The 22,489-nt window shown below is 34.9% G+C and overlaps 1 protein-coding gene across 4 annotated transcripts in view; it reads left to right on the top strand.

Moving 5' to 3' along the window:
* The window catches only part of triob (trio Rho guanine nucleotide exchange factor b), a 317,404-nt gene that overhangs the window by 195,980 nt on the left and 98,935 nt on the right, over positions 1-22,489 (top strand). For all 4 annotated transcript variants that reach the window (XM_028817964.2, XM_028817963.2, XM_028817965.2 and 1 more), the window contains exons 16-28: positions 181-347; positions 1,569-1,688; positions 7,038-7,229; positions 8,206-8,355; positions 9,177-9,291; positions 10,753-10,868; positions 12,873-12,995; positions 15,431-15,625; positions 15,707-15,822; positions 16,133-16,199; positions 18,597-18,706; positions 20,430-20,499; positions 22,193-22,282. In XM_028817964.2, coding sequence (XP_028673797.1) covers positions 181-347; positions 1,569-1,688; positions 7,038-7,229; positions 8,206-8,355; positions 9,177-9,291; positions 10,753-10,868; positions 12,873-12,995; positions 15,431-15,625; positions 15,707-15,822; positions 16,133-16,199; positions 18,597-18,706; positions 20,430-20,499; positions 22,193-22,282 — 1,631 coding nt within the window. The remainder of the gene's footprint in view (positions 1-180; positions 348-1,568; positions 1,689-7,037; positions 7,230-8,205; positions 8,356-9,176; positions 9,292-10,752; positions 10,869-12,872; positions 12,996-15,430; positions 15,626-15,706; positions 15,823-16,132; positions 16,200-18,596; positions 18,707-20,429; positions 20,500-22,192; positions 22,283-22,489) is intronic.

Here is a 22,489-nt window from a genome sequence, read left to right as displayed (position 1 = left end):
CTGTTACAATTGCCGGCTGTTTGCGATGTGTATTGTCAGTGTTCAGTGCAGTACAGTTTTTGACGAACATGTTGTAATAGGTCTTATGATTTACAGTGCTAATTAAAATATATTTGCTTTATTATTAGAATAACATTGATTTAATGATATACGTATTTTTTTTATTATTTTGAATCCTAGGTGTGGAGCTTCTTTGTGACAGAGATGTTGACATGGCAACTCGTGTCCAGGATTTGCTGGAATTCCTTCATGAGAAACAGCAAGAGCTGGATGTAGCAGCAGAGCAGCATAGACGACATCTGGAGCAGTGTGTACAACTGCGCCATCTACAGGCTGAAGTTAAACAGGTCAATTATTTAGTGTTCCATGTTAGTTTGAACTAGACAGTTTAAAAAAAAGCTTTAAACACTGAGTATTCTGATAATGCTAAAGATTAGTAGTTGTATATTTTAAAATAGTATACAAAAATGTATATCATAGGTTATTCTAACTAATTGCTTCCCAATCACTGTTGGTATACAGTTGGCATATTCCCCACGTTGTACTTTTTGCATACCTAAAGAAGTTTCCCGGTATGGGTATTTATGCATGTCTACCCAACAGTGAACTAGGAACCAGTCCAGAATTAATTGCTATCTTGTGCCTATTAAAGCTGAAATAAGTACAAATTTAATGCCATCATAAAATGTAATTAAGTGAGTCCAATAACCGAATGAATTGTTAGCGAAGTAATGTTTTTAAACTGTTATTTAAAAAAAATGCTTTGTGTAATTAATAATTAATGCATTCATTTTACGCCAAGCTTTAATGTCAACAGATTATAACAGAACATACACACCTTCTATCCATTTGTTGAAGTGATTTTCTAATCAAGCAGATTTTTTTTTAGGATGGATAGTTTTGTACTTAATATGTAATGTTGTATAAACTGGTAATTCTTTTTAGATAAACAAGGCTTTACCAGTGTACTTAATTTTATTAGTTAGCTGATTTAACTAACAAGTTAACTAATATTAAGTAGCCATATTTTAAGTCTGTGTCTCTTGGCATTGGTGAGTGAACTGGAGAAGTTCACATCTGACTTGTCAACCTCTTACTTAAGTTTTTCTTTTTTTTATGCATTTCTTTTTTAATAGTTAAAACAATTAATAAAACAAGGTGCATATTCATTGCTGCATTACGCTCATTATCAATGAAATTACGATGGCATTACATTTTGATCACATTTTTCACACTGTCGGCTCCACTGATAGACTGAGGAGATCATTCCTCCCCCTATCTATCTATCTATCTATCTATCTATCTATCTATCTATCTATCTATCTATCTATCTATCTATCTATCTATCTATCTATCTATCTATCTATCTATCTATCTATCTATCTATCATATAGTGCCTTTCATATCTATCTATCTATCTATCTATCTATCTATCTATCTATCTATCTATCTATCTATCTATCTATCTATCTATCTATCTATCTATCTATCTATCTATCTATCTATCTATCTAAAAAATAAATTGTAGAAGATGTCATTTCATTGTACTTTTTTATTGATTGCTATAGGTTTTGGGGTGGATTCGAAATGGAGAGTCAATGTTGAATGCTGGGCTTATCACTGCCAGCTCTCTACAAGAAGCTGAACAACTGCAGAGAGAGCATGAACAGTTCCAGCATGCCATTGAGGTATGTGAAGTTCTGCTTGTATTAACTTTATTTACTGTCTTTATAAAAGTGTAATGCAAATAATTGCAAATTGTAATGTATTCTACTATGTTTAGCTGTTAATTCTCAATTGATACTTAGAGATACAGCTATTGTTCATCCTTCGTGTGTTTGTTTTTAATCTAAGTTTTCCACAGAAACTAGAAAAGTGAATTTAGCTCTTAGTTATTCCAATCCTTTAATATATTTGTATGTATATATTTATATATACATACAAAAAGATGAGCATTTATATGGTGCTTATATAAATGTTGTTCATCTCAAGGCAGTTTTCAGTGTAATAAGATAGCAAAATACAATTTAAGGTAATTTAATTAGAATGAGACAAATCAAAAGAAAGAAATTTAAACAGTGGGAAGAGCTTTCATATGTTCAAATGAGGTTTTGAAAAAAAATGATTGAAGAGAATTTACAGTGGAGAAGAGTGCCTATAACACTGATGTTGATTTCATGCTTTTTCAAAGTCAATTGAAAACAGTTACTTTACAGTCAGTCTAAAATGCTAAAGTTTTAACATAACATTTAGTCATGAAACTGCAATGTCCAGTATTGTACTGTGAGTGGGTTTATAAACATGTGAGACTGGGCCAAAAATTTGATGGAACAGTATGTTATAGGCTCTTACTCAGCCTATAATATTTATTTAAAATGGTAGTCTTTGCTAGATTTTATTTAATACAGGATTTTGAATGATTGATTTTTAATTCTTAATTTATTCCTGATTTCAGTTTTGAAATGTGAATTAATTTTTCTTTGTAGCTTTTTTATGTTATGCAAGTAGTATATCTAATTAACAACATTAACCAGGTTTAGCTGAAACGAATAAGGAGATGTTAGGCAGACATGGCCACAAGTATGGAAAAAGATAAATGCATCATTAATCTACTATCAATAAAATATCAGCTGTGATTAAACAGAGCAGTTGGCAAACAACAGACTAAGTGAACGTTCAATGATAATTGATATGTTTTATGTGGTGAAACAGTTCTTGATTGATGCACGAGTGTACTGAATATTACATTTTGTTACCAAACATGGTATTGTTTTAGTTTTTTTGGTTTGTTTCTAAACTGTTTTTGTTTTTAAACTACATCGATATTTTGAGTAGATTTACAGTCAAGTCTTAAAAATCTGAAAAATGCACACAGGGAACTCTTGTTATGGACATTTGAAATCTGAACAGATTTGAATTATAAAATCTTTCTGTAACAATATCCTGCATTTTCAACAATAAAACATTTTTCTCTTTACAGCTTTTTAAAATGTTTTTCAAAACAATCATTTGTTGTTTATCTGATAAGGAGTCTTTCAGAATTAACTTGGTTTAATTCAATTAAATGTCAAGTATTCATAACTTTCAAGTGCATGAGCTCAAAAGAGTCTCCTCATGGACTGTCATTCCCAAAGCTCCCATTCATTGATGCTCCAAATGTGTATGACCATAAAAAAACAATGTGGCCATGAAATTCTGAGTCATGCTTATTGTACCATATCATATTCTTGACACTTGCATTTAGCACTTTCCACAGTGTGCTATTCATATTGAGATTCTATTTAATTCTAAGCAACAGTAATTTATAAATAGAGAAGTCTTTATTGTGTACATTATCTTGCAAAAGTATTCAGACTCTTGACTGGTTCTCTAATAATATTGAATGATAAATCCTAATTAAAGTTTTGTTCTTTATGACTGATGTACAACCCCAATTCCAAAAAAGTAGGGATACCGTGTAACAATATAAATAAAAACAGAATGCAATGATTTGTCAATCTCATAAGCCTATATTTTATTCACAATAGAACATAGAAAACATGTAAAATGTTTAAACAGAGAAAATGTACTATTTTAAGAAAGTAGCAAGGTAATTTTGAATTTGATGGCATCAACACGTCTCAAAAAAGTTGGGACAGGGCCCTGTTTACCACTGTGTAGCCCCTTCTACTTTTACCAACAGTCTGTAAACATCTGGGAACTGAGGAGACAAGTTGTTGGACTTTTGGGAGAGGAATGTTATCCCATTCTTGTCTGATACAGGATTCTAGCTGCTCAACAGTCCTGGATTGTCATTATTGTATTTTTTGCTTCATGATGAGCCAGATGTTTTCAATTGGGGAAAGGTCTGAAATGTAGGCAGGTCAGTTCAGCACCCAGATTCTTCTGCTGTGAAGCCAAGCTGTTGTAATAGATGTAGTATGTGTTTTAGCATTGTCTTGCTGAAGTATGCAAGGATTTCCCTGAAAAAATGTCTGGATGGGAGCATATGTTGCTCTGAAACTTGTATATACTTTTGAGCATTGATGGTGTCTTTCCAAATGTGCATGCGTCCAATTCAATAGGCACTAATGCACCTCCATATGATCAGAGATGCAGGCTTTTGAACTGAGCACTGATAAGCTGGATGGCCGCTGTACTCTTTAGTCCAGAGTGCACAGCATCCATGCTTTCCAAAAAGAATTTCACATTTTGATTCGTCTGACCACAGAGCAGTTTTCCACTTTACCTCAGTCCTTTTTTAAGACTAGAATCTCTGAATCTTACGATTTTTTTCCTGTCCCTGTCCACCTTAAGTTTTCCTGACATATACCAAGAAGCTCCTAGCTCCTTATGGCTGTGCTAATAGCCTGCTTTTGTTTTCAAGTGTGTGGTTTAGCAGAACGCATCCTGGCACACCAACCCTACTCCCCACTTAGTCAGATGAAGGCATCACCGTGCTGCAATCCTCACAGCTGAAGGCTGTGTCGAAGTGTTCATGTAGTGATGCTTTTGTAAGGAATTATATAGGTAATGAAATATCATGATGTGAAATATGTACATTTCACGTGTGTTTTGTGTCTACAACGATCTGTGTAAATAAAGAAGGCAAAGTCTTTTGCTTTGTACCGACATGTCAGTTGAGCAGTTTTGTTTTCTTCGTTTTTTTTCTTGAATAAAAGCACACTTGTTTTGTTGCACCTTTTTGTGAAGTGCTTATTTCATGAAAGTGTTTGTCAGGAAAATTTAAGGAGGTTAGGGACAACAAAAAAAAAATCGTAAGCTTCAAGTATTCTACTGTTAAATGAGCTTTGACCCAGATAAGACACATATGGCTTCTTCCTTGCATGATTGAGCTTTAACCAGCATTTGTGGATGGCACGGCAAACTGTGTTCACAGACAGTGATTTCTGGAAGTGTTCCTAAACCCATGGAGTGATTTCCGTGACAGAATCAGGCCTGTTTGTAATGCAGTGCCGTTTGAGGGCCCGAAGATCATGGGCATCCAATACTGATGTTAGGTACTGTCACCTACTCACAGATTACTCCAGATTCTCGCAGTCTTTTGATGGTATTATGTATTGTAGGTAATGAGATATTCAAAGTCTTCTTATGATGAGGAACATTATTCTGAAATTGTTCCGCAATTTGTTGACGTTTTTTTGCAGATTGTTTAACCTTGCCCATCTTTACTTTTGAGAGAGACTGCCTCCCTAAGATGCTCTTTCTGTACCCATTCGTGTTAGTGACCTCTTGCCAATTAACCTAATTTGCTGCACAACATTCCTCCAGCTGTTTTTTTTAGCACCACTTACTTTTCCAACCTTTTGTTGCCCTGTTCCAACTTTTTGAGACCTATTGCTGCCATATATAATATTTTTCATGAAATAGTAAAAAAATGGTTTATGAGATTTGCAAATGGTTGCATTCTATTTTTATTTACATTTTACACAGCGTCCCAACTTTTTTGGCACTGCAGCTTTTAACTTTTGCTTGTTACTTTGCTTAATGTTAGAGATTGAGAGCAAGGGTTTGACTTGTCCACTGTTGGATATAATACTTTTTTTGTTCCTGATCCAGTCCAAGGTTACTTTGGCCTTGTGTTTGGGATTTTTTGTGCAGAAAGATGAACATTGACCCAAGCTTCACTCTTTTAACAGGTTCAAACATGTTCTCTTATAGTATTTGTAGACAGTGTGGTATAGTGGTTAAGAGTTTGAACTTCAAACCTTAAGGTTGTGGGTTCAAATCCAGCTACAGACACTGTATGACCATGAGCATCCATGAGCACTTCACCTCCCTATGCTCCAGTTGGAAAGACTAAAGACACGTAACCATTTGTGTCTCAGATATTGTAAGTAGCCTTGGATAAAGGCGTAAGCCAAACAAGTAAGCATGAACCTGCCTGTATCTGCCACCTGTTCTTGTATTTTTACCAGATCCCTATTACCTAGATATTAAAAGTAGCCCCACAGCATAATGCTAACAGTAGTAGGCAATGTTTTATTTACACCACACATTTCTTTAAGCTTTGGTTAAAAAGCTTCATCTTTGTCTTGTCTGTGTACAAAATCTTTTCCATATCACAGATGGGTCACTCCCTTGTTTTTTGGAGGATTTGTGGATTGGAAGAGAAGGCTGTTTGCATTAACAAGCAGGTAGTAAAGTGGCAAAGTGGAATGTATTTAGAGGATGTCAAAGTAAGCTTGGTATTTTCAGTTTTTAAGGTAGAAGATTCGATTATACTTTAGAAACTTCAGTACTGTAGTCGTATTGAGTATGAACAAAACCCATGAGCTTTATGGGATTCTACCAGTAATACTTAAGGAAGTTCAAGACTTACATTAATTAGTATTCTCATTCCAGAAATTGTGTCATTTAGAAGAAGCAGCTGAAATCTTGCCTTCGTTCACAAAGAATGGAGGCTTAATGGGGCTCAGTAATTAGAGATCAATAAGCCTTACTTTTTCCTATTGCAAAATACTAATCTTAACTTGAAACTCAAGACTAATTTCTTGTTGCATTTTTACATCTATAATTTTACTGATGTGGAATCCCAAGTCATAATATTCCTTGGAACATTTGATATATGTGCTGGCACATGGTCAACTATTCAAGTTTTAGAAAATCATTGTAAATTATAAAAGCAATAAACAGTTAAAGTTAGACATTTGAAGAGCTTTTGCATAAATCATGCATTAGGGTAGCTATCATATTTTATTTTATAATTGCATTATAACTTTCAGAAATGTTTCAAGTTTTACTCTGCAGAGATTGTATTTTCTTGCATCTCTAAAAATGTAGTGAAACAAGCAATTTGATTCTGTATTGACACCTTTAATCTAGCCACTCTGAGCTAGATTATATCTTTATTTTTACCTGTAATATATATACTCAGACTTTTGGTCTTTTCGTAATTTGGTATTATTTATGTTATTTTTAGTGTATGTTTCTTTAACTTGTTACTTTTGTAATGACTGATCTTGGTTTCCAAATTTTAGAATGCATTTTTAATTTTAAATATTCACTTTGCCTTTTCAAATTCTTTTTCCCTTCAGAAAACCCATCAGAGTGCCCTGCAGGTACAGCAGAAAGCGGAAGCCATGCTTCAGGCAAATCACTATGATATGGACATGATCAGAGATTGTGCTGAAAAAGTTGCCTCTCATTGGCAACAGCTCATGTTAAAGATGGAGGACCGTCTCAAACTAGTCAATGCCTCAGTTGCCTTCTACAAGACATCAGAACAGGTAAGGATTTACCATAGATTTTCTTTTTATTATGAAGTTGCTAATTAACCACAGCATCATAATCAAATTTACAATATAAGGTGCAGTTTCTTAAATATGTTTATTGATTCTACATACAGTATATTGTGTATACAGCTAGACAGATGCCAGCAAACATTTTGTGCTTTGAAACCTGTAAACACCAGAATTAACTCTAATCTGTTAGGCCATTGAGCAAGGCCCTTAACCTGCAGTTGCTTTGTCCTGGTTACGATGTTAACCTGTATCCAGCCTTGCAAGCAGGTCCTCCAACTTGCAGGGAGAACTTCAGGGTTGGCACTCCAGCCACTGTTAATAAAAAAAAAAAGTTTCCAGATCAACATGTTAAATGAATTTTCAGTAGATTGCAAAAAATATATACTTTATAATCTGTTCTGATGAAACTTGAATACTATATGAATTAAGGTGTTTTTAAAAGTATACATTTTTGTTCATCTACTTTTAAAACTGCAAATATAAATCTGTTGTATACAGGAACAAATAATACCATGTTCCAGACAGCAGTATTATAGATCTTTCATATTCACACACTGTGGATTAGTGGGTTGGGAACTGGACTGTAACACACAAAGCTCCAAATTCAGTCCTTAACCAACACACTGTGTACCCCTGATTAACCAACATGAGTTTACATTACAGAAAGGAGGTATAAATAATTGTACCTTTTTTGTTCATTACTGCATAATACCTCAACTCAGTAAATATAATGGGACACATAGGTTGTGGTAATTACACTATTGTTTATGTACTTAAATTAATGAATACTCTAGTCCTGGAATTATTATGGATTTATAAATGCACCATTAAACTGCTTCTTCTTTTAGTATATAATATGATATTCCGAATGGTTTTTTTAGCAGTGAATTTTTTGTGTTTATAACATGTTTGCTAAAATAACAAAAAGCTGTTCAACTAATCATGTGTTCTGTTTGTTTAGGTGTGCAGTGTATTGGAAAGTTTGGAGCAAGAGTATAAACGAGAGGAAGATTGGTGTGGAGGGGCTGACAAACTAGGCCCTAACTGTGAGTCTGACCATGTTACACCGATGATCAGTAAGCACCTTGAACAAAAGGAAGCCTTCCTTAAAGTAAGTTTCTTTGGCCAAAAATATCACTCTTTTCAGAATTAGCCCTTGGAAGAATCTGCTCCAAGAGGTTATGCAATTTTTTTCCATTCCCTGCTCATTCTAGTAGCTTCCAGGTATTGCTAAATTAACATGTTAAGTCTTCTTGCTACTAGTTGCCTTTTGAACTCCAGTGCATTTCTGTAATTCTGTCTCTAGTCCTGGGCTGTCAGCGGAACCGAGACGTCAGCAAGTGTGCTTGTTCCTACCACTATCCATTGGCATACCTTTCTCTCTCTCTCTCTCTCTCTCTCTCAATTAAAGTAGTGTAAAGCAATTTGGTACTCCTTAGTACTGGTATACCCCACAACACGTTAAGCTCTACGTTTTACTTATGCAGTAGGTGAAGTCTGTTGTTCTTGCCATTAAATCAATGGTATTGTGTACACACCTTTTGAAATGTGGGGGTATCAGTTTTTTTTCTTTTTTTATAACTGTCCCCTAATAAATACAATTGAAGTTTAAATCATTAATCATTGGTAATAAGCAGTGTAATATTTGAAATGAGACACAAGAATTGCATACTTTAAAAGTAAGTTAATGGAGAGGAAAAATGGATAGTTTTCTACTCTTTTTTGAATGTTTTTCTAATTAATATAAATGATACTTAAAGTCCTATTTGAGATAAACTCGCACATTCATGTTAGTTTAAAATCCTCTTGTAACCAGCAAACTTTACATTGGTGCAGAAGTTTTCTTTGCCTTTAATATAGACAGTTCTATTAAAGTACTCCTGATAACATGTTTAAGAGCTTTGTACAATGTCCGATTTAAATCTTTCTTAGGCTTGTACTTTGGCCAGAAGGAATGCTGATGTGTTCTTGAAGTACCTTCACAGAAACAGTGTGAATATGCCAGGAATGTTAACTCATGTCAAAGCACCTGAGCAACAAGTTAAAAGTATGTATATGACCAAATGCATTATTCAACCTGTATTGACACGTACCACTGTAATAATTCTAAGCTATGTTATGGTGTATTAAAATGTCTTCCTTATTGTATAATTTGCTTAAGCACTTAGCTTGTGCAATTTTAATTTGCATCATTGGGTAAAGAGACAGACTGGTTTTGCTTTGGGGCTATTTTCATTATGGGGATACCCGTTTTTTATTTATATTTATCTAGTTTCAATCCTGCTCAGTCAGCTTTTCAGGTTCCACAGAATTTGTAGCCTAACACTGTAAGCACAAAGCAGTTTCCCCATTCTCTCTCACATATGTCTACATACACAGTTATGCCAGGATATTCTCTAGATTATTGACAGTAATATATTTACATAATAATAAACAGTTTGTAAATGTTTGTGTGTTATATTTGATTTGCTAAAAATGATCTTGACATGTACGGTATATGCTGGTAGAATTTCTGATTTTTGCATATACAGAATGTGTATATATATATCCTCTTAAATAAAATCCCTGTGTGTGTCTTCTGGTGAAGTGCATATGCGCGGGGCACGGTGCGATGCGCGGTATTACTGTCAGAGAAAGTTACAGGCGTTTTACGGAAATACAAACCAGTATTACTGCGAGAGGAAATTAAAGGTACACAATATAGTGACGCATATTACAGCCACATACAAGCCAGTATTACTGTCAGAGGAGATTAAAGGCATATTACCGACGCGCACGCCTGTATTACCGCCAGAGAAAATTAAAGGTATATTATGGACATACAAGACAGTATTACTGTCAAAGAAAATTAAAGACGCACAATACACGGTCCCTTGCCATTTAATATAGACTGTTCCTACTAATGTTTATGCACTACTGTTCTAGTGCCCGTTATTGTAATGGGCTAAATGACTAGTATGTGTGTGTATATATATATATATATATATATATATATATATATATATATATATATTCATTATGTCCCCTGTATGTGAATTAATTTGTTTTAGATAGATAGAGCAAGACTCTACAAGAACTTGTTTCTATATTTGTCTAGGTAGGCCATGCATTAACTCTTGTTAGATGCTTTGCAGTTTTCTATTAAGGTTTAGAACATTTTTATTATTGCCCATCGATCCACCACCCATTTTTATTAGAAACCACTTAACCTACATACACAGTAGCGGTTGTCTAACTTGGCAGCATTGAATGTTAAGGCTAGAATCAGCTTCACTCATATTAGGTCAGTTTATTGTTGCCAGTTAACCTAAAACACACACACACACATCTTTAGGTCGTTGGAAGAAAGCCAGAGTAGAAGAAAAATACAGACTTGAAATCTGCATGTTGTCAACAAAGACCATGTCTGGCCTGGGATTTGAGTTCAAGATATACTGTATTTTTAAAAATTAAGTAGATCTAACCTCAATGTGATGTGAATTGATAGTACTTTTTATGTATTTTGCAGACATCTTAAATGAGCTGCTGCAGAGAGAGAATCGTGTCCTTCACTTCTGGACCATGAGGAAAAGGCGTCTAGACCAGTGTCAACAGTATGTTGTATTTGAACGCAGTGCTAAACAGGTTGGTGTCAGGGAGTTTGTGCCATATTTACCTGACTAGGGCCATGAATAAGAATAATGAATATATGAAATCTGAAAGGCTTTTCATGGAAATTGCATTATTTAAAGTAAATTTTGATTTCCTATATAGTTATAGTTTCTAAACAATAAACATTTTACATTGCTCCATGGCTATTCAAGTGAAATACTTATGTTAAAAAAGATGTAATTTCATTTTGCCAAGTTTGTTTGCGGTGGATTCCTTTTTAGTTTGAAGATTCTTAGTTGTCCTTACATTGATGGATTAACGGCCAGAAGTACATATGACCATCATCATCAAATTCTTGCATGAGAACCCTGAATACATTGAGGACTGATTGAGGTCATTTATGTGAAGTAGAATGCCTAGTGGGGGCTGGGTTGTCCCGTGGCCTGGAACCACCGCAGATTTTATTTTTTCTCCAGCCATCTGTAGTTTTATTTGGTTTTTTCTGTCCTCCCTGGCCATCGGACCTTACTTTTATTCTATGTTAATTAGTGTTCCCTTATTTTAATTATTTATTTTGTCTTTTTTCTCCATCATGTAAAGAACTTTTGAGCTACATTGTTTGTATGAAAATGTGCTATAGAAATAAATGTTGTTGTTGTTATTATTAGTATGTTCCATACTAGAGTTGTATGTTAATCATAAATTGAATCAAAATTGTGATTAGACATGTATAAACAAAAGACCTGTGTGTGTGTATGGTGCAGTCCGCTCTGCTCAACCACAATCACTAGATGGCGCATGCATGCACTTTTAAATTTTTTCAGCACTTGCATGCACCTCACTTCTTACTATGAAAAACCTATGTTCAGCTAACGCAGCCGCACAACAACGATGTTCAACAATGTGCAAATGAAACACCTTAGCAACGAAGGGCAAGGCTTGAAGTTTTCACTAAAATATTTGTCTGTCTGGAGTTATTTTCTTAAGACAAAGATTAATAGGACTCATATTCCTTTGATACAGCTGTGATATGGTATTACCAGTGTCGTCTTACGAAAGCCAGTGGGGTAGCAAGCACAGATGGGTCCACGTCCTCTCCACTGGGTAATTAAGAGTTAGCTGACACCTCTCCAAGTTCGCGAATATAGTAAAACTGCTAGGGTGTCATTGGGTTGTTTTTTCTCTGCAAACAGCTAGTATAAATATATAAAGACTGTCATTTTGACTCTATTTTTGACACTTTAATTGCATAGGCACATAGGTTAATATGCTGCTTGAGGCATGTTTGCTGAAAATGATAATACCAATCAAGGAGAAACCAGGTGTCTTGCCTGATTGCTTTAGTTAACTTCAAATAAAAGATTTTAAAAGAAAATTAATGAGACAGAAAATTAGACAGAACTAGAGGTTTAGTCCAGAAAATCTGTGAATACAGTATATCAGTATTTCTGTTTTAGAGCAAAAGGGAATTTTCCATAAGCAAAGTATAATAAAATCATATGTTTTAAGATGCTTTTGAAAAAATAGCCAAAATAACATTTCCTGGCATATGTTGGCAAAGACAGTAATTGAGTAAAAACATTTATTCCAGCACCAATTATATCCTTCTTAGGCATTGGTACTGACTGTGCTGAAGAGTAGACTATATCTGTCCAATATCTCTCTCTCATTATTTATACAGTATATACATATATATGTGTGTGTGTATGTGTGAAATGTGCAATTTTCTGACATGATTTTAAACTTAAAACGTATGTTAGATGGTGTACGTGTTAAATTTTGATGTTTTTAGTACATCTGTACTCATGGCTTTTGCATGGTTTTAATATATTTTTTTTCTTGATTTATCCTTTATAAGCTAAATAGTGTATTCTGGGCAACAAAATGGGAGTCTTTTTATATTCTTAAGCCCATCAGTAATTTAAAAGATCATACATAAAATTGTAACATAAGGTTTTTCTGTAGTGTGTTTTTTTTTTAAATATATATATGTATATTTTAGATGTGTTTACCCTGGCATGTTGGATCTGTTTCTAGGCTTTGGAGTGGATCCATGACACCGGAGAGTTTTATTTATCCACTCACACCTCTACAGGTTCTAGTATACATCACACGCAAGAGCTTCTCAAAGAGCATGAAGAATTTCAGATAACTGCAAAGGTAATAAAATGAGTGTTCTACATGTAGCATCTCAAAACGTTTTGGATCAGTTTTGGTGGTCAGGAATATTTTTTGACCTTTCAGAATTTTTAGAATTTATTTTTATTCAGTATCAGTTTTTATGTCTTGTGTTTGAAGACCTCATTTGCACAGCATAATCATAACTTATGTAGGTGCACATGGTTTTTCATATACAACATCACTTTGAGTAGTGAGAAAAACGCTATATGCATTATCATCATCATCTTAGGCGTAGCCTAACCAGCAAAAACCTGCATTTTCCCAATTGTACACTTGCATAATTAAAGGCTTTATGCTTAAACTGTTATACCAGAATGAATATGCAGCCTAATTCACTTAATACATAATATATCTATTGAACTTCTGTACACATCAAACGCTTTGTGAAATGACAATTTTATGCGCCTATCATTATAATAAATAGCCATAAATGCTGACTTCAGTATATTGACACTATATTACCATACAGCCCAGCGTCTACAGTATGTAATTTTAAAACCATCCTTGATGAATGGAAATTTGTGAGGCACTGATTTGGGAATCTGTAAAATAGGATGTATAGCTAAACACTTTGTAGGCTTTTATGTTTTTTCCTCAATTTAGTTTACAGGTGGCCCTCATGCTCCACGCAAGTTCTATTCCTTCTGTCATTTATACCTCAGTTTTGCATCTTGGTCAGCTGCTGACAGAGCCACTTACCTGTGACTGAGCTTACTGTCCAACAGCATGTGATGCCGGTTACATTCATAGACACACATGCATGAAAGCACAAAATAATTGAAAATGCTGATAAAGTCTGCGGTGTGCAATACCATCCCTCATTGTTAGTGATGGCTGCTACACATTCATCCAGGTGAAAACTAGCTTGTTTCATCCGTAAGTTAAAAAATAGAAGTTGCTAGATAAAATTTATTTGCACTTCAGTTAAAAAGAAAAAATTAGCGTTTTATGTGTTTGGTCATATCTGTGAAATTACTCTTTGTAACTTGAGATCCACCTGTCCTTAATTGTTGAAATGGAATTAAATTCTCACCTGTCAGTATGTAATCTATTAGCGCAGAAGAAAGTATGAGTGCTACTTTATTATAACTGATAGAGTAAAAATGGTGCAACGTTTAGTTGGGGTGCAAAGGTGCCCCTAGATATAAAGTCCAGTTGAATATGGCACAAATTAAATTAAGTGTTCCAAATACAGTTCACTAAAATGTTTTTAATCACAAGTTCCATTGATGCAGAAACATCATACATACATATTACATATTGTAATGCTCTCCTCATCGGGATACCCGACAAGAGCCTTCAAAAGCTCCAACAAATTCAAAGTAGTGCTGCAAGGATCTTGATGAGGGTGCGGAAATATGAACATGTTTCACCAATCCTTTTGTCACTTCATTGGCTCCCTATTCACCTCCGTATTGAATACAAACTTTGTTTGCTCACTTATTAGTGTATACATATTACAATCCACTATAAAACCGTTTTGCAAATACCTACCACCTTCGTCCCCCTATGACCAAACTTCGTACAATGGGTGACCGAGCCTTTGCAGCCGCTGCTCCCCAGCTCTGCAATGCCCTACCAGAGAGCCTGAGAACGCAGCAGATTGTGGGCTGTTTTAAAAAAACGGCTAAAGACTTTTCTATTTAGGAATGCATATTAACAAGAATGCTACTAATTATTGTTGTTTTATCTCTGTTTTTAACTTGTTTTGCCTTTCTTAAACTTTTTATGTAGCACTTTGAGATTTACTACAAATGTAAAGTGCCCTATAAATAAAATGCATTATTATTATTAGTATTATATACATACAGTGATTTTATAGTACACAGTATTTCAGGGTAGTATTGAAAAGATAGATAGATCACTAGTATAACAATAAACAATGTAAATATTGATAGATAGATAGATAGATACTTTATTAATCCCAATGGGAAATTCACATTCTCCAGCAGCAGCATACTGATACAATAAATAATATTAAATTAAAGAAGATAATAATGCAGGTGAAAAACAGACAATAACTTTGTTAAATGTTAACGTTTACCCCCCCCGGGTGGAATTGAAGAGTCGCATAATTTGGGGGAGGAATGATCTCCTCAATCTGTCAGTGGAGCAGGACGGTGACAGCAGTCTGTCGCTGAAGCTGCTCTTCTGTCTGGAGATGACACTGTTTAGTGGATGCAGTGGATTCTCCATAATTGATAGGAGCTTGCATCCATATGCATAATCATAAACAGATAATGATCTTTGACTTTATGAAAAAAAAAATATTTACTGGCATTGGTATTTTAATACTGGCATAGATCTTGCTGAATAATATAACAGTTACATTGTCATGTACAGTTTTTTCCAGTAATAATTTACTTTCAAAAATCTCTCTCCCACCCCACACCCCCAACAATATTTGTTAACAGCAAACCAAAGAACGTGTAAAATTGTTGATACAGCTGGCTGATGGATTTTGTGACAAAGGGCATGCCCATGCAATTGAAATAAAGAAATGGGTAACAGCAGTGGATAAAAGGTACAGAGACTTTTCCCTTCGTATGGATAAGTACCGAACATCACTGGAAAAAGCCCTTGGAATTTCATCAGATTCCAACAAATCGGTATGTTTACATATGCAAGGTGCTCACTAGCTAGTCTCAGTATGAAGTGTGTGTTCTTAATGACTTTGTGCTATGTTACAGAGCAAAGATCTACAGCTAGACATCATTCCTGCTAGTGCACCGGGTTCAGAGGTTAAGCTGCGGGATGCTGCCCATGAGCTTAATGAAGAAAAGAGAAAGTCTGCCCGCAGGAAGGAGTATGCATACCTTAGCTCATTCTCTTTTGATACACTCACAATTTTTCATCTTTTTCACAAGATAGATATTAGTAGAATAGTAGTTATAAATAAATACACTACATTCTGAATTCCAGTAGTTTTTAGTCTGTTTTAAGGTTTAGAACATTTTATTGTTATGGAAAAATGTCATTGTGTACAGAATAAAGAAATACAACACACATTACTTGTGATCTAGAAACAGTAATGTAATATTTCCAATCAGCAAATTTTACTAAATGTGATAAATCTATTTAAATGTTAATATTTTATTATTATATTTTTCATTTAGATTCATAATGGCTGAGCTTATTCAGACAGAGAAGGCATATGTGAGAGACCTTAGGGAGTGCATGGATGTAAGTATGCTTACGATGACGAGCCGATTTCTGTTTTCTTTGCTCTTAGAGAGCATGCTGAAACAACTAAATGGCTGATATTACGTTGCAGGGAATTTGTGTTCTAGGTAAAAAAAAAAAAAATGTTTCTGTTAAGTTTTATTATTTGTATACAGTGTGGTGAGTCATAACTACAATTTGCTGAACTCTATCCGATAGTTGCTGTTTCAGATGAAATAAAGCAAAACGCAGATGAAAGGAATGTTACACACATTCTGTTTTTCGAAAAAGTTTATACCACACTTTTTAACTGTAATTTTGCATACTGCAGGATCTTACTTTGTTAGCATAAATAACTTGAACAAGATTCCTTCAGGCCACATAAACTTGGCTTGTATTTTGTACCGGCTGCTTGACAGTTTACTCCACAGCACCTACGCAAGTTCTTGTGGCTTTGTGGAGCAGCAGAAAGAGGCTTTGTATTATGATAAATCATGTTTCAGGCCCTTTTTTCATAAAGATATATTTAATTATAATATGTGGTTGGTAACATGTTGTGCCCTGTTGTACTTCTTAAAAGGAGAAATAAACATTTCTACCAGTTGTGTTGTAAAGCCCCTTTATAATTATGATTTCAAGCTATTTCAGGCTTTTTTTATGTTTTTGAAACCATTTTTATTTTCCTTGACGGAGCTTAAAATGCGTTAACTCATACCTTAGTTTTCAAGTTGTTTTTTTCCCTGGTGTGGTTTATAATGGTTATAGACTGTGAAGGACTTCTCTGCCCCCAGCAGCAATTACTCTTTCCAAATTTTAATTTCTCCAGTGCACACATAGTCTGCTTGTCTCTGACACCTACAGTGGTACAGAATTAGTAGAGATCCTATATAATTGTCCACTCTATGTCAATGGCTCTTGATGAGCCATAGTAGTAATGGCTCCATTTCGAGGTACGCTTGGATTCTTTTATCTTGCCTCTGTAGCATTGACAGTAAGCTCCATAACACTACTATGAAACCCCTTTTGAATGCTTGTATCCAAACTTTATGGCCACAGTTGAAGACAGTACTATGGATTGTCAGGAAATATAGACCTTTCTCTCAGTACAGCTTCCACTTTACCACCGCAGTGAAACATATGCTTTAAACAGGAGTTCAAATGCTTTATTTATCCCATATACTGTTTGTCTCTCATAACTATAAGCTCAGTGGTCTGTAGAAAGTGAGCCGAGGTTGTACAAAAAAAAAAAGCTCTGGTTTCAGATTTGGTTGCTGTAACTGCTATTCCATCACCTTTCCACCTTAACACTAGAAGTCACCACTGGATGATGCCAAAAGAAAACAACATCCACATAAAAAAATGTGACCCTCAGGTGATCAAACTGGATTCTCAAATGGTTTTGTTTCCCAAATATCCACCCCAGAAAAAACTGTAAAGAAATGATGATAATAAACATAAGAGAAGAGCCTTTAATGGGTTTAAAATACCATCAGAAGTCTCACTTTTCATGTTTATTAGGCTAATGGCATACAAACAAGGGACAGGCAAACTCCATCAACCCTCTCATGATAAACCACCTTCAGATTTACTAAATATTTAACAGCAAGGCTAGCCTGTTTTTCTACCAAAGCAGAATTAAAGTTTCAGCTGTAGTCTGCATCCTATCGTTGGCTTTCTATTAAAGGTCATTCTCCATGGCCTGTCAGTGTCTTTAAGTTTTTACTTCTGACACTATAATGTTTCTTGGTATCCTGCTGGTAAGCCTTCTATGCTAATACTGAACCTAAGGTCTTCTAACTTGATGACTTTCATCTCAATCAGATTCCACCGTTGCAACTGTTGCATACAGTGTTTTACACTATAAAACTGTATTTGCCATTATCACATAAATAAACAATTAAGTAGCTTTTTTAATTAGCAAGATTCAGCATATATTTATTGCTGTCCGCATGGAAAATATGATTAGTGGTAAATTGTTTTTTTAATAAAATTCTAATGTGGATTTTTGCTTTCACCTTAATGATGGGCTAATAGTACAATCTGATGCCTGACCAATATTGGAGACTGTGTTTCAATCTAAGCTTCAGTTCCTTTTTCTGTGTGGTGTATGCACGTTTTCCTTCCATATTTCAGAAATGGTATACATGAGTGGCAGCTTTGAGTACAAATTCCTGGATTTTGATCAGGCGTTCTTCAGTCTTGCATTGCACTGTGGTGATTCATGAAATGGATGGATACTTGACTTCCACCTATCCAATGTTTTTTTTGTTTTTTTTTTTTTTTTTTAAATTTCTGGTAATTTGTGTGTAGCCAGGCAACGGTATTCATAAAACAATGTAATTTTAATATTGTGGTTAGAGTTTTGAGATGTACTTCTTAAAAAGTGATCATAATAATTTGTACATTTATTTTCTATAGACATACCTATGGGAGATGACCAGTGGAGTTGAAGAAATTCCACCTGGCATTGTTAACAAAGAACATATCATATTTGGAAATATGCAAGATCTTTATGAATTTCACAATAAGTAAGAAATCATTTTTCCCGTTGTCATTTTTTCTTGCTAATCACAGTGCTTTTTGTTTGTTCTTTAGAATTTGATATATCTTGCAATTAATGTTTTTCTGTTATACCTTATTGTAAATTAATTTTGTATGTATACAAAGCCTTGTTGTTTCATCATGTTATGAAATCTCCTATGACCTGCACCTAACATTAAAGGTCCCGGCTAACCTCTTAGGTTCATTTGTTAATGGGGGATAGAAAGAAATGTTAAAATCGGCTACGCAGCTGTTACCTATGACCTCTTACCTGTTTCACGTCTCATCTTGTACCCCATGTTTTTAACCCCAGCGACCTCATTCAACAGGCTGTATCACTGACTTGGACTGTCTTTTACTTTCAATCCTTTATTTCAACCCACTTCACCATTAATAGATGACTTTCCCAAAGTGTAGTTTTGAGACTTTAATGGACCACCGGTAATAAAAGAAAATGACCAATCATCGCACCTGGAAATGCTAGAAACCTGTCAGGGATAGATTGGCTTCATGCTTTTACTTAAAAATTACATTTTCATTATAACCAATAGCAGCAAATATGAGCAGTAGAAATTACTATACAACCTTGGTGCAATCATGTAGTCTTCATGTAGTCTAAGATGTTATTTCCCAGATAATCCAATTCTCCAGTTCATTTGTTATGGGTTATATATCCTTAAGTAAAAAAAAAAAGAAAAGAAATTTCTCTTGCCACAGAAATTGTTTTCAAGTATCTGTGGTGCCTTTCAAAAGTGTCCATTTTTTGGAGCTGTGCTCTTTACAAAAGTCAGTAAAGTAGCTGAACTGAAAGCGTCAACTGAACTGACTTAGAGGACTCTTAAAAAATAAACGGCAAAGCAGTCACTTTACTAATTCACTATCACCAAGCTCAGTGTCAGTTCCTTAGTTACTCTGATCCCTGAATATATTTAATTTGCTTTGAATACTTTCCCTGAAATCTGTCAGTTGAAAAGGTTAAGACACAGGCCCAATATACATTTAGACATCAACCTCACATCCCAGCTTGCGGAGCTGAGAACAACAAGAGACTTGCTGCTCTGATTGTTGGCAAGCAGAATAAATATTGAATTAAAAATGATAGTTTTGAATAAGTTCTCCAAGTTTACCCCTGCTGTGCCTACCTTCTGTTTTGGAATTGATGTTATTTTCTATAGTCCATAGTCTGTACATTGTCTTTCATCAAAAATACTAATTTTGTGCTTCTTTTGCTCTAACCTCTGAACAACTCTTCTAGTTGGCCTATGTGACTAAGCAGCTCTTATGTCCTTCAGTTTCCAACTTCCTCCTTAGTTGAACAGCACTGATATTGTATGATGTCTGTCAATTCAGCTCCTTGCCAGCCAAGGTGTCTCTTGCTTTTCGTCAACTTCTTGCTTCAGCTCCGACCATATAAGTTCCAGAAATTTTAGCTATAGGTGCAAAACATTGTAGTTATTTAAAAAAAATTTCCTATTTCAAATAAACGTTCAGTTAAATGTTCAGATTGGCTGATGAAAAAGTACTAGGCAAAATAGTAGCTGTTTTTGACAGAGTTGCTTGGCGGGTCAAATAATGTTAGTAAAAACCAGAGGTTTCAAGTGTAAATTTACAGTTAGATGTTGTCCATAGAATGAACACGGCATCTAATTAGAAAAAGCTGAGATAGTGAATTAATTTTAATTAATATTCCTTAATGTATTTTTTTCTTAGCATTTTTTTGAAGGAGTTAGAAAAATATGAACAACTTCCTGAAGATGTAGGACATTGTTTTGTTACATGGGTAAGATTCTTTTTTTTTTTTTAGTTATCTTTGGCCTAACTAAAGATTCTTTCTGCAAAGCAAGTTATTTTACAATTGCCTGTTGTCTTTTGCAAAACAGTGTTTAAAAAATGTAATTTTTAGGTATAGATTTTTTTTTAGTAATGGTGTTTAATGATCAGAGCACTTTAGTAGAAAGTAACTGATAATGGTTATGTAATTTTTTATTATCTTTGAATTTGTAAAAGAACCTGCATAGTGTAAGCTACTCTGTGTTTAAGATTGTTCACCACAGTAATTTACTTGAGTTTGATTTGACTTCTGAAATTCTGAAAGGTTTTAATTTACTTTTACAGGTACTGTCACATGCACTCATTTATCTAAGAATGTGCCTGACCCAGAGTTTGTCTTTTTGGATTAGATTAGATAAAACTTTATTCATTCCTAGAGGAAACTCAAAAGCATACAACAGAAGCATACTTTATAAAAACAAGGATACAGACTCACAGGCAGATAATAAGCCAATCAACCAATCGATTAGTAAATAAATAAACTTAACAAGTATACGAGGGTTGTCTGGGTTCCGCGCGGAATCACTCGAAATAAGTAGCCAAGGATTTTTTTTCTATTTTTCTCATGTACTTCGATCCTTTTAAAACTTTTTCCAAGTATTCACCACCAACATCAATGCACTTTTGGGCTCTTCTGACCCACGGCACAAAACACTCGCGAAAGGCTGTCTTTGGGAGGTTGTCCAGCTGTTCTTTGACAGCTGCAATCAGTTCCTCTCGAGTTTTGAAGTTGTGGCCTTGCAGGGGTCCTGTCACCTTCAGGAAGAGCCAAAAGTCACATGGTGCAAGATCAGGCGAGTAGGGTGGCGAGTTCAAAATGTTGACACCACTGTCTTCAATGAAATGCTTCGTCGCATTAGCCGTGTGGGCTGGTGCATTGTCATGATGCAAAAAGTGCCTTCGCAAGTTCTTGGACTGGCCTCTAGTCATCGCATAAAAAACGTTAGGCAGGCACTGGGTGGTGTACCACTCAGAGGTCACAGTTTTCCTCTTCATCAGCGGAATTGACGAGACAATGCCATCGATGTTGAAAAAGATGGCAAACATGGTGCGTTCCACCGAGCGGATTAAACTATCAGAAAAGTCGTAAAAAATCATCACTCGAAAGTCACGCACGCATGGAGTCGGGAGCTTCGCCGCTAGCGCCGGCTGCACACTCACAGTTCGTTTGCTTCTCATGTTCATTCTGAAGGAAAAGAGGGAGCAAAACATCTGAACAAAAACATGCAACCACTTGAATAATCTCTCTACACAGCAGAACAGGTTTCGACAGGCTGACACTCGACAAACGATAAAATTCCGCACGGAACCCAGACAACCCTCGTATTGGGTGGAAGCATTAAATTCCCTGATAGCAGTGGGCAGAAAAGACCCCCAGAGGTGTTAAGTGCCTTGAGAATGGGAAAGGTGCTATATAAATGCATTATTTTTATTAAATGAAAGTTAAAATATTTGTGTATTGTTATTGGTTTCTACGTTTAATGTCTGAAGTTTGCAATATTCTTTGAAATAATGTCTGCAGTTAATATTACTCTGACATGAGTTACTTTTATGAGCCCTGCATTTTAATTACTTCGCTTAATATTGCATATGCATTATTTTATGAAGACTTGTTTTATTGTTTTTTCTTCTACCCCAAACAGGCAGACAAGTTTCAAATGTATGTAACATATTGTAAAAATAAGCCTGACTCCACTCAGCTTATTTTAGAACATGCAGGACCTTACTTTGATGTAAGTATTTTAAAATGTCACATATGACAAGTTAATTTTCTTTCATTCTTTGACTGCACTTTGTTAAATATAGTAGAAGAATATACATACCACAGGAAATGCATCTTGTTTTGTTTTTGTGCAAATAAAGCTGACAGAAGAATCCTTTTATTTTGATGTGTTGCTTCTTGTAGGCCTTTGTTAAACGTATCCTGATAAAATATCATT

This window comes from Erpetoichthys calabaricus, chromosome 13 (assembly GCF_900747795.2).
Source record: "Erpetoichthys calabaricus chromosome 13, fErpCal1.3, whole genome shotgun sequence".
NCBI lineage: Eukaryota > Metazoa > Chordata > Cladistia > Polypteriformes > Polypteridae > Erpetoichthys > Erpetoichthys calabaricus.
Note: the sequence above shows the minus strand (reverse complement) of the source record. Positions and strands in the feature narration are given on the sequence as shown.